This window comes from Xenopus tropicalis, chromosome 8 (assembly GCF_000004195.4).
Source record: "Xenopus tropicalis strain Nigerian chromosome 8, UCB_Xtro_10.0, whole genome shotgun sequence".
Taxonomy (NCBI): domain Eukaryota; kingdom Metazoa; phylum Chordata; class Amphibia; order Anura; family Pipidae; genus Xenopus; species Xenopus tropicalis.
In genome coordinates, this window is record NC_030684.2 from 101,383,396 (window position 1) to 101,396,472 (window position 13,077).

At 41.0% G+C, this 13,077-nt stretch overlaps 1 protein-coding gene across 1 annotated transcript; it reads left to right on the forward strand.

The window, feature by feature from the left end:
- Positions 1-1,704: 1,704 nt before the first annotated feature.
- Positions 1,705-10,360, forward strand: sgpp1 (sphingosine-1-phosphate phosphatase 1). The gene is given in 3 exon segments (NM_001016286.2): positions 1,705-2,407; positions 7,592-7,681; positions 8,360-10,360. Coding segments are annotated over 3 exon segments (1,227 nt in total). The 5' UTR covers positions 1,705-1,822; the 3' UTR covers positions 8,912-10,360.
- Positions 10,361-13,077: the final 2,717 nt, after the last annotated feature.

The window sequence follows — 13,077 nt, forward strand, 5'->3', positions numbered from 1 at the left end:
AGAATAAGCAGGGCCGTATGTAGGTCCAGGGCCATCCTAGGCACCAAACCTAAATATGCTCCCCAACATTGTGAGCGTAACATAACACGCAGCATGTGTGTGATGTCACATGCACCTACGTTGCAGAAGTGAAGTAACACAGCGTCACTTCAGAGTGACCTGACCTCCTCAGCCCCCAGCTCTGTCACCGGATATCCTATGGAAATTCATTTTTTAATTAAAAAACAAATATATAGGGCAGCCCCAGGCACAGGTTCTTGGGTACTTTAATATAAATATGGCCCCGAGCATAAGTGGGTAAAGGCTCATTTATGTCCAGAAGTGCAGAGGGCAACTTGTACGTTTCCATGCAGTCAGTTATGTGTAAAACCACTTTCATTAAAGGTACTTGCAGCAAAATATGCTCCTTGCCCCTCTGTATAGTTGCGCCATATTGTGCCACTCAGTACTCCATGCCTTCTATTTTGAATCGGGCGCTGATGCACCTATTGATGCATGGGAACCCTGGAGCATCTGCTACCTCCTGTTCAGGCGTTAGCTCTAGAGTTCCCACAGCATCCTGCATCTAATGCAGCACCGATTCTGCGGCTGCTGCTCCTCACTTCCAATCCCCGCTTAGAACTTTAGCATCGGAGCGGGTCCAGAGGGGGCCGTATTGCTAGTTTTAAAAAATGAAATTTGTAAAATATGCAGCACAACTGCACTCAATTTGCAACAAAGCGTATGCAAAATTGCATTCATTTTGGTAAACTGGATGCAGCTGCAGTTGGTGGAATGCAGTTGTTTCATGAGAATCCCTCATTGTGCCCACCATGATGCCCAGGGACGCTGCTGCCAGTAGCCTAGCTGAGAAACTCACCTTAGGCGGCAGTGCCCCCCAAGTAACCAAAAAGCTGCTCCTGGTAACTTCAAGAGCCGAAAGTCTGATTTTTAAATTCAAATTTCAGCTCTTCTGGTGCAGCACCCGCTCAGACACGAAAAAACTGGGCATGGGGGGATGGACTCCACTAGGCCACCTCAGCACTCACTGCCAAATCAGCTTTGAAGATGCCAGAATTGTGGGAAAAAATGCTACTGTGGGGAAAAACAGGACAATTGTTCTAGAAATTGCATTTTTTAAACTGCATCAAAATAAGTGACTGTGCTCTATAAGGGTGCCACCCTTATAGTATATGTAATATAGTAAAGTATAGTGATATAGTAATGGTGTGAGCCTCCCAGTCTCTTACCTACCTTCCATATTAATGACATTCACATCAAGCATCATTTTTAATACAAATATCATTGCCACCCGGGGAGGAGGTTAAATTGTGCTAGGTATCAATACAATTAATGGGGAAGAAAGTTTACAGCGCTAGGAAGGCGGGCAAATGTTTGGCAGGGAAACAAGGCTAAAATTGCATATTAGTTAAAGTGAAACTAACTGGAGCGAAAAGCAACAGGTATAACATTACCCTTCAATATTTCAGGAGTTCCCGGGGGGTGAGGAACAGTCACATGACCAGCGAGGCCGCGCCCAACCCCCTTTCGCTTGTGACACATTCCCGGGTCCCGGCCCACGGTCCGGACTTTCCCCTATCGCTCAGCGTGCGGCGGCGGTGGAAGTTTGAGTGTATTCGGGCGGATTTTCCCAGCAAGGGGCTGTAACTGCTCTGTAGAGAGATAAGGCGGGCAGGGAGAGTGGCTAGCGAAGCCACAGAGAGGAGGCGCTGTGATTGAGCCGCTGCGGTGTCAGGGGTACGAAGGTTGGTACGAGGCTGCATGGCGCCTGCGGGGATTGGCTCCCTGTCAGTGTAAGGACAAGTCCGCTGTTAGAGGCGACATGGGCTCCGGGTGGCGGCGGGTGTGTGACTCTTTGCAAGACCCATGGAAGGTGGCTCGTTTCCAGCAGCTGTGCGGGGTGGAATCGTACTTCCCCAGCGGCGAGGCGCAACCTAACGGGACTTTCCCCGGGGAGCCTGAGGACGCCGGGCCCAGGCACCGTAAGGACTGCCAAGCCAATGGCACCGCGCACCCAGCGCTCCCGCAGGACAAGAAGAAGCCCCAGCGCCGCAATTCCCTCACCGGCGAAGTGGGCCAGGAATTCCTCATCCGGAACCGGTTCTTGTATTATCTCTTCTGCCTGGGCACGGAGCTGGGCAATGAGCTCTTCTACATCTCATTCTTCCCTCTCTGCATATGGAACATAGACCCGGTGGTGGGCCGCAAGGTGATCGTCATCTGGGTGTGGGTCATGTACCTGGGCCAGTGCACCAAAGACCTCATCCGGTGGCCACGGCCCCCTTCCCCGCCCGTGGTGAAGCTAGAGGTTTTCTATAACACGGAGTACGGTATGCCCTCTACTCACGCCATGTCTGGCACTGCCATCCCCATCTCCATCCTCCTGCTCACATACGGCAGATGGCAGGTAACTCACAGCTTCGGGCAACCTTTGCCAACTCTTCCCTTTCTCTGCGAGTCAGTCTAGGTGGGGGGCTACTTGCCCCTGAGTTTAGCGCATTTTGGGTACATCTTCCCCACACCCAGAGAGTATGCGATTTCTTCTGGTCCATCACTTTTAGTAAGGCTGGAAATGCAGAAAAAAATCCCCCAAAATAGCAAAAAGATTTGTTTCCTTTCTACCTTTTTTTAATTCAAATTCAAGAATTCTGTGGTTACTATTTGGAACCCAAAGATTTTTCAAATTAATATTGTATCTTCCTCTCATCATCATTGTGTGTTGTAAAAAGACATCTTGATATATCAAAGGGAATCATGGTGACCTGCTTTATTCTGGTGGGGCCAACACCACACTTGGGAACCTTTGTTTTATCATGGGACAGTGTTTTAGGTGTTATAGGTTCTCAAACCCACCTCCAGGCCTCATAAAAAGGGCAGTTACTTTAGACATTTACAAAGCGACATAGATGGAGCTGCCAGCATATCTCATCCATTTACTTACTGCTTGTAAGATAACCTCTGGGCCATTCGTGCTGGTTGAGGTTGGAACCAATTTTCCACCGTTTATTATCATGAGGTCTAGAGTGCACTTTATGGTGTAAATTTGTGCTTTTTTTTTTTTTTTTTTTTTTTTTTTTTTTAAATATACACACATTTTTAATGAGTTTTAATGATGTCTTCCTCCTGTCTCACATGCTGCAGTTGGGGCTGTGTTGGATTTTTAAGGCAGTAGGCACTAGGGCTTATTTAATAAAGTACATGCTATTTTGCACAACTGCAACCAGCAACCAGTCAGGTCTTATCTTTCATTTTTTATTTTTTAACCTTTAGTCTAGTGTCCCATACTAGTTGTGCAATAGTTGCTACTGGCAACTGCACTTGTGCAAGTTTGCACTTACAGTGGTGCTTGAAAGTTTGGGAACCCTTTCAAATTGTCTATATTTTTATATGAATGTAACCAAAAACATCATCTGTTTTGTCATAAACCTAGTTGAAATCAAACAATAATATTTTGTCATGCATTTATTGAAGAAAATGATCCAATAACATAACTGTGTGTGGCAAATGTAAGTAGATCATGCTCTCAGTATTTGGTGTGACCCCCTTGTGCAGCAATTACTGCAACTAAACATTTGTGGTAACTGTTGATCAGTCCTGCACATCAACTTGGAGGAATTTTAGCCCATTCCTCTACACAGAACAGCTTCAGCTCTTGGATGTTGGTGGTTCCCACATGAACTGCTCGCTTTTGGTCTTTCCACAACATTTCAGTTGCATTATGGTCAGGACTTGGACATTCCAGAACATTCACTTTATTCTTCTTTAACCATTATTTGTTAGAATGACTTGTGTGTTTAGGATCATTTAGCGATGCAGCTCCCTCTGGACCACTCCAACGCTAATGTTGAAAGCATGGAGCGGGAGAGAGGGGATGGCATCAGGGGCTGCTTCCTCAGAATTGCCACTACATGATACACATATATGTTGCATGTGTGATCAGGCTTTGCCGGATCCCTGTTCATTTATTAAAACAGGGTCTCTCACGCACACCTGATTGTCAGCCCATTGACTAAAAACACCAGACTCTGATTTCACCATCAAATGATATGATAATCCTAAGGATTCACTAACATTTGCCACATGCAGATATGTTATTGGATCATTTTTTTTTCAATAAGTACATGACCAAATATAATAATTTGTTTCATTTGTTGAGGCTTTCTTCATCTACTTTTAGGACTTGTTTGGAAATCGGATGATGTTTTAGGTCACATTCATATAAAAATATAGAACATTTTAAAAGGTTCACAAACTTTCAAGTACCACTGTATGTTCAAAATTTAGCCCACTGCCCCTGGTTGTGGTATTTTTTACAAATGCTTTGCATACTTTTGTACTTTTGTATTGTGCATGTTGGTATTTATGTTACTCAGTCCTAGTATCTAAGTTCTAAGCATCCTAGTTCTAAATATGACCCGAACTGCAGGGCAAGAGCAGATAGTGTTGCAGTTTCTGTAGCCTGAGTAAAGATGCAAACAAGAACTCATTCATAATGTAGAATTGAATGTCCTGTATGTCTCCAACTGCAGCAGCAGTAAAATCATTGCTGATTGCAATGCCATGTGATTGACATAGCTCAGCAAAATTTAGTTTTATTACAAAGCTATTAATGCTTAATAAATTGCATCCTGCCAGATAGATGGAAATTGGAAGTACATTTTTTCATGGCACTGAGTTGAGATATAATACATCTAGTGTGTGAGAGCCCTGGTTGGAACATTGAGTTGCTTGTTGAAAATGTGGCCTGTGCATGTGTCAGTCAGCTGATGGCGTAATACAGGGGCTGAATTGGTTTACTGGGCTGCTCTGTTTTTTGTTTGACCCTGTTGGGAGATAGGGAGCTGCATTCTCAGGCATTGCATGAGCAGGTTTGTAAATGGGTGGCATTGTTAGAATTATGAAGCTCACACCTACTACACTGTGCCAGTATTGGCAGCTTCAGGGAGTTTGTATTCCCTGATAGCTTAGTTGCAGATGAGGTTTTATGCAAGATGTGTAATTACCATCTATATGAACATATTTATTTAAAAAAAAAAAATTCTATTTCAGACTATGTTATTGTTTTTGGTTATTTCTGATTGTTGTTGCCTCATTCAGTTGAGCTCTTGTCATAATGTGAGGCTGATGGAGATTTTTTCAAAAGCCCAGTAGTGGTAAGTGAGTTTTTCCCATTTCACTTCACCAAGCAAAATGGCAAGAATTTGTGAAACACATTGAAGTCAATGGGGATTCTGGGAACAAATACTTTAAGGCTCTTAGAAAATTCCCATGCACATGGGTTTATCCTATAGGCCAGTGCTGTCCAACTTCTACGGTGCCGAGGGCCGGAATTTCTCTAGCATACATGGTGGAGGGCCGCTAATGGAAGCCAGTTTTGACCAATCCCCTTTTTGAAACCACACCCACTTCAAACCACACCCATTTTATCACAATGGTGGTAGCACAGCAAAATCCCAAATGCTTGGTCCTTACTGTGGGGATATCAACCATCATTCATATGTGAAAGAATTATGTCATATTAAGATATACCCTTAAATTCCATATGCCTCCTCCTCCCCTGTGGATAGCACAGCAACCCCCAGTACATAATTACACACCTTAGGGACCATTTAATGGCTATTTCCAACTGCTAACAAACTCCCACAACAAACCCCTGCCAGGTTCACCTCCCACAAGCAGCATATGGCAAGCAGAGTATGGCACACAAAGGCAGCATTCTGCCTGTCCTGTGCTGTCTGTGTGTGCCATACTCTGCCTGTCCTACCCTGCCTGTGTGTGCCATACTCTGCCTGCCCTACCCTGACTGTGTGTGCCATACTCTGCCTGCCCTACCCTGACTGTGTGCCATACTCTGCCTGCCCTACCCTTCCTGTGTGTGCCATACCCTCCGTGACCTATGCTGCCTGTGTGTGCCATACTCTACCTGCCCTATGCTGGCTGTATGTGCCATACTCTGCCTACAGTACCTATGTCTGAGGTGTGAAGAAGTGAACAATGGGAGTGATTACAGTCTGAGCCTGAGGTGTGAACACTGCAGGGGGTGAACAATGCAGGTATTAAAAGGTGTGAACAACACAGGGGATTACATTTTTAAACAATACAGAGGGATTACAGCCTGAATCTGAGGCGAGAACCATGCAGGGGGCCAGTTAATCTCAGTACTGATACCATTTAATGCTTACTCAAAGGTAAACCATCAAAGCAGCCAGACAGGTGGGGGGCCACACAGAGGGGCGGGCCGCCAGTTGGACAGCACTGCTATAGGCTAAAGCTCACCCACTGGGTTTATAAAGCAAAAGCCAGGATAATAGCTGATCAGACTCCCATCTACAGGCCAGTTGTGCCCTTCTTTGGGCTCATCAGTGTAGTGCAGGGTTTCCTAATCAGCTTAGGGAGAGCCAGGAGTGGGGATTCACGAACAAGTTAAAAGGGTTAAGGGATCATAATGTAATGGCCATTGTTCTGTCATTTCGAAAATACTGTTGATCAATGCTACTTACTAGTCAGCAAGTGACAGGGGCTGCATTTCCTTACTACTTTATACTCTTTGATGCTGTGGCATCTGACCAGAAATAGCTGGATACCTGTAAGTGGCTGAATCTCAATATCCTTGAGGTATTTGATTCTAAGTATGGATGTATATATTGTTTCAGCTGAACTTAGCGTTTTTTTTCCCTTCAAAAGCAAATTAGGTACATTTTAGTTATACTTATTATTGCCTTGTTCTTGGATATTACACACTGTTTGCTGCCTGCACTTTAGCAAGCATACAACTCCAATACCCACTGGTAATATGCTATAGCAGCTGTTGTCACTCAAGTAGAAACACTCACTACATAGAAACGTACATAGAAATACTGTGGGTTGTGTTAACATAAAACTAATAAGTAACTTTATGAACACACCATGGTTCTGTAATTTGTTTTGCAGAGGTTTGCTCTCTTTGTTCTAGCTTTCTCTTGAACTTTAACGGGTCAATATACACATATGTACAGGTATGGGATCCGTTATCCGGAAACACATTACCCAGAAAGTTCAGAATTACTGAAAGGCTGTCTTCCATAGACTCCATTATAAGCTGATAATTCTAATTTTTAAAAATGATTTCCCTTTTCTCTGTAATTATAAAACAGTACCTTGTACTTGATCTCAACTAAGATATAATCAATCCTTATTGAAGGCAAAACAAGCCTATTGGGTTTATTCAATATTGAAATAATTTTTTAGCAGACTTAAGGTATGGAGATCCAAATTACGGAACAATCCCTTATCCGGAAAACCCCAGGTCCCAAGCATTCTGGTAATAGGTCCTATACCTGTACACCTTTATTCGGCATGAGCAAAATACTTTTGTATAGAAAATGTATTTCATGTAGGGTCAAGTAGATCAAGTTACAACTTCCTAGATTCTGTGTTTTCCTGGGTCTTTTTGAGCTTATGGGAAAAAGTGTATTACTTTTAAATTTACGGTCATGGCCACCATGACCAAGACTTGCCTAGATGGTGTTGGTATTAGTGTGCCCAACAATACACCACTGTTCAATTGTTTTATTATATTCCCTCCTTATAATTTGTTTTTTCTTTTTCCTAGTATCCATTTACATTTGGGCTGATCCTTGCCTTAATATGGTGTTCCTTGGTGTGCCTTAGTCGTGTTTATATGGGAATGCATTCTATACTGGTAAGGTAATTTATTTCTAAGCAGTAGCTTTTAATCCTAATCATAGCGCCATGATATATATATAGTAAATACTCTCTGCTTTATCAAAGAATTCCCTCTTTGGTACCTTCTCAATACATATAGTAAATAACTGTAAGTATCCAAATCCACCCACTCGCCCACTGTAGCCATGATTCGCCATTGTCATTGTAGTGGCATTCCAGTTTGGGGATGGTAGAGCTTCCTCAACCCAAATACTAATTTTTGCATTGTGAAATAGCTTTAAAGTTTTTTTTAAACATAATTGCTATTAAATGCAGTATGTCTGACTGTTTACATTAGCTGTACCCCCTTCAATGTCTCAGGTGTGACATTGTGCTGGAAAACCAATAGACAGGGCCACTGTTTTTATCTGTTTTTATATTCTGTTCAGTAATGTTACCTAATTGATGAATTAGTTAATGCATAAACGTAATTGTTTTACAAAAACATTAGTCCAATATTTTTTATCAGAAGCAACTTTGCGCCTTACTGAGCATGATTCCTAACTTAAACCTTTCCCAGCAAGTAATGTATCATCACCAATTAATTTTAAAAATGTACATTTTAGGTAAAGAGTAGAGAATAGATTAGGCATGGTCTAATTGATAAATAAGATACAAATATAAATGTACTAATTAATTGTTTGTTCTTTTCCAGGATGTCATTGCTGGCTTTTTGTATGCAATTCTCATTTTAATTGTCTTCCATCCAGCTCTGGAGATTATTGATAATTTCAATTTAACGTACAAATATGCCCCTTTAATTATAATAAGCCTTCACCTAGCAATGGGAATCTTCTCTTTTACCCTGGACACCTGGAGCACTTCCAGAGGAGATACCGCTCAGATTCTGGGTAGTGGCGCTGGAGTTGCATGTGGATCACATTTTAATTACATGCTGGGCTTAATGGTAGATCCAACCCCCAAAGAACTGCCTTTCATTCCTCCATCTATCACTGTGACACTGATAGGAAAAGCCATGCTCAAATTTTTGATTGGAGTGGTGGTTCTCTTACTACTTAGGGCAGCTATGAAGAAAATCTCCATTCCTCTGGCTTGCAAGGTGTTTGGCATTCCATGTGATGATATTCGGAAGGCGAGGCAAAGAATGGAGGTTGAACTGCCCTATCGCTATATAACATATGGATTTGTTGGCTTTGGGGCCATGGTTATTGTCCCTTATTTGTTAACCTGCATTGGTCTCCATTGACTTGAATAAATGTTTTTGGGCAGAAGACTTTTAACAGATAACTCAAAAAATGGAAGTGCTTGTGGCAAGCAATTCTCTTTCTTCCTTTATACAGACTTATTTTATTTCCTAGGAATACTACTTTATGCAAAGGCTTCTTTAGACCCTTTTGGTTGTTAAATGTTTCACAGAGCAGGTATATTTCCAGACCAAATTTTCAGTTTCATTACTGTCATGCGTCCATTACATGCCTTGTGTAAAAAAGCTAAAACATTGCTGAGAAATCTAATACGGATGTTTTTTCGGTACAATGTATATAACATTGCTTAACTGTGCCTTTTTTTTAGTTTAAACAAAAAAAAATTAATGCCATGCAAACTGTGATGTAAAGATATATTCCAGAGAATAATTTTGAATATGGGCATTGTGCGTATTTCTGAGGACTTGTGATTTTGTAATTTAACTTCTGTGTGATGAAATTTAATGTAAGAAATGTGCCTATCAGTGTCTGCCAACATGCTGCACTTTTCAAAATGTTATTTCCCTTTAACTTCTATGTTGTTGCAGCCTTGCATCGGGTACAAAGGAACTGGCTTTGCTCTTTTGTTTTAAGCTCTCTGTTCTATAACAGAAAAGAGGAGCTACAGATGCCAGGTGTGCACACAAATGTACAAAGTGTATAATTGTAGGGGCCTTTTGGCAAAACTTCTTTATAAACCAAAAACGTTAGAAGCAATATAAAAAAAACTAGAGCCGTGGCTACCTTAACCCTGGAATTTGTGAAGTCCTGCATGTAATAGTGTATACTACCTGTATAAAATAATAATCCTAGAAAATTGCACAGCTGTAAATTGTGGACAACAAGATTGTAGTCACTGTTGTGCATTTCTTAAAATAGATATAATACACACAAAACTTAAAGGGGAACAATCATGAAAATGTGCTGTCTGAAAATCTTATATAGAATAAGGCATTTTCCTAAATATGTTGCTTTATTTATTTATTTTTTTTGCACCATGCAGAGCAAGCCAGGTTCAAGCCAGGTTTAAGCCAGATTCAGAGCTCTGCACAGTGTAAAGAGGCATGGATAGCTATAGATGTGTGATGCTGGTCTATGATGTCAGGAACAAGGAAGGACCAAGTAAAAGTTAGAAGAGCAATGATTGGTCCTTTAAAGTGGTTCCTCTAATGCAGTCATCCCCAACCAGTGCCTCATGAGCAACATGTTACTCCCAGTGACCTCAAAGCAGGTACTTATTTTTAAATTTCTAGCTTGGAGGCAAGTTTTGGTTGCGTAGAAACCCAGTGTACTGCAAAACAGAGTCTTGTATAGGCTGCCATATATATTGCCATGACATAAGGGCTACCAAATAGCCAATCATAGCACGTATTTGGCACCCCCAGGAATGTTTTCCATGCTTGTGTTGCTACCCAACTCCCAACTCTTTTTACACTCATAAAAAAAAAAAAGGTTGGGACCCCTTCTCTGTTGACTCAAGCATAAGTCTTTTCACAAGGAATTTGGCAAGCTGCCAGAAGCAAGGTAGGAAAGTGAAGGAGGGGAGTCGATGCTGAAAAACTAATATAATATAATATCACTCAAATGGGGAAAAAAAAAATAAATAAAGCAACATGTTTTGGAACTTGTCTTATTCTATATAAGCTTTTCAGACGGTAGTTGTTGATTTCATGATTGTTCCCTTTTAATGTAAAGTTGCTTAGAATGGTCCTTTGAGCACTCTCGCATTTTACAATAATACTTTTTTTTTGTCATTTTTGTTGCTCAGTGACGTGATAGAACTTAGATTAGAACTTAGGGGAGAGAACTTGATAGAATTTAGCAGTGAAACAGAGAGAGATGCCCCCTGCATGAGTAATTTATTTTTGCTCTTCTGTCCAACCAGTTGCCAGGTCAGAACAGCACTGGGCGCTTGTGTTATACCTTTATGATGTTTGCTAATGGCCGTGAAAACAAATTGGAAAAAAAATACTACATAAAGCTGCTCAAAGTTCCCTATAAGCTTTTTTTGCGAAAAACACAAGCAAAATTAAAGTGTAGCAGAGTAATTAAAATATAATTTACTGTTTCCCTGCATTGGTAAAAGTTGTATGTTTGCTTCAGAAAGACTGGTATAGTTTATATAAACAAACTGCTGTGTAGTCATGGGGTAGCTGTTCAAATTGAAATAGGACTAAATGGCACAGGTTACATAGAAGATAACAGATAAGCTCTGTATAACATCTTTATATTCTATAGAGCTTGTCTGTTATTTACTACATAACCCGTGCTTTTTATCCTTTTTTCCAGCTTGAATAGCTGCCACCTTGGCTACACAGCAGCTTATTTATATACACTATAGTACTTTTTGTGAAGCAAACTTACATCTTATCAGTGCAGGGCAACAGTACAAAATGAAAAAGCAGTTGGTCTCCTGTTAAAAAGAGCTCATTGCATAGTCCTTTAGTAGTCCCTTTCTTTAAGGTACTGTAGAACTAAAAATGGCATGCCATTGCTATACCGTAAGTTGTAACAGTTTGATTGCCACAGTTTTAATAAGGTTACTTGGAAGCATGTGGTACATTAGGTTGTTGCCCCCATAACACAGCACTGTACTTCCTTTTTTTTTTTTTTTTTTTTTAGATGATAAGTCACCCATGTGGACATGCACTTACTCAGTATAAACTGAGTGTGTGTGAGAGACACACACAAGTGTTTATTTTCTGTTCCTTAATACAAATGGACAAGTTAAGCATGAGGAGTATCTGTTTAAGAAATTTGTTCTAGCGCATGGTGGTTAGACACTGATTTGCATTTTCTAGTTGTTTGTGACATGTATGGTACGATAGCATTTCAGAGTGTAAACCTGTTATTCATAGTGTAAAAAAAATGTTTAAGGACCACTAAGGGCAGTGGCACATGGGGAGATTAAAATGGCCAATCATTGCTTGCAATGGCAGTGAAATGGCCTTTGTGCACTAGTGCCAGGTGATTGTGAGTTGACAAATTGGTGGTGGTATGGGGGCTTTTAAGAAAGTTTGGCATAGCTCCTTGAGCTAAAATGTCTAAATTCTTCCTTAATTCCATTGCCCTACTAGTTTGTAATTTGTAACTAAATTTATATTGTTAATCCTAACTATTTTTTTTTCTACACCCCCCCTCCTTTTTTTGATTTTGTTTTATTTTTATCTGCCTTTAAGTTCTTTGTGTTCAATTAGCAGATTGCCTAAACAATCAGAGAAAAGACAGTAGTTTATTGTGCAGGTATTAGATAAACTTTATATGTTGTTTCTGGGGGCACCAGAGGAACTGCACATTCGGCCAGATCTCGATCGGGCAGGTTAGAAAATCTAGTCTGATCAGGGACCGCATCGGCTCATTGATGCGGTCCCCGGACTGACTTTTCCTATACCTGCCATTATAATTGGATCGTTTGGCCCCAGGGCCAAATGATTGAATTACCCTGGATTCTCCCAATATCGCCCACCCGTAGGTGGGAGATATTGGGAGAAGATCCGCTCGCTTGGCGACATCGCCAAATGAGCAGATCTTATGGTGTATGGGGACCTTTAGGCTAGTACAGAATCCCAAAACACAATTTACAACATTTCTAGCCTAGTTCATCTTCAGTTCTCATAAACAGCAGTGTAGATCTTGTATTGTTGATTATAGATTAAATCATTTATATATTAATTTACAAAACAAAGAGAGAATATGTTGTTTCCAAAATATCTCAGTCCAGGCATGCATAATGTACAGGAACAACATGTGAGGTTTGCACTGCTGCTATGCTCTTAGGGAGGGAACCAGTGTGGTGTAAACTCATTCTTTGTTATTGCATCCCCTTTATAGACAGGACCACTTAGGAATAGTGGTGCCCACTTGTTACTATCAGCTTTTGCCATAGGTAGGGTGTTTTGATCCCATCACCGATTCCCAACAACAAAAAAGTTGTTACCACTGTACTTCCCCTAATTAGCATGTTGCTAAGCTAAATGTAACACGCTATCGGCATGAATGCCTCACCTTGGCCAGTGTCTGTATGCACATAGCCTTACCAATATACTCTTGCATCTTCTTGGCTGCCACTTTGCATTTTTAGCCTTATGTTATTGGGATTTTAGTGTCGTCTTTCAATAAATTATTTTGTGTAGAAAGCTTTTAACAAAGTGGATACTGAAGGAGATTC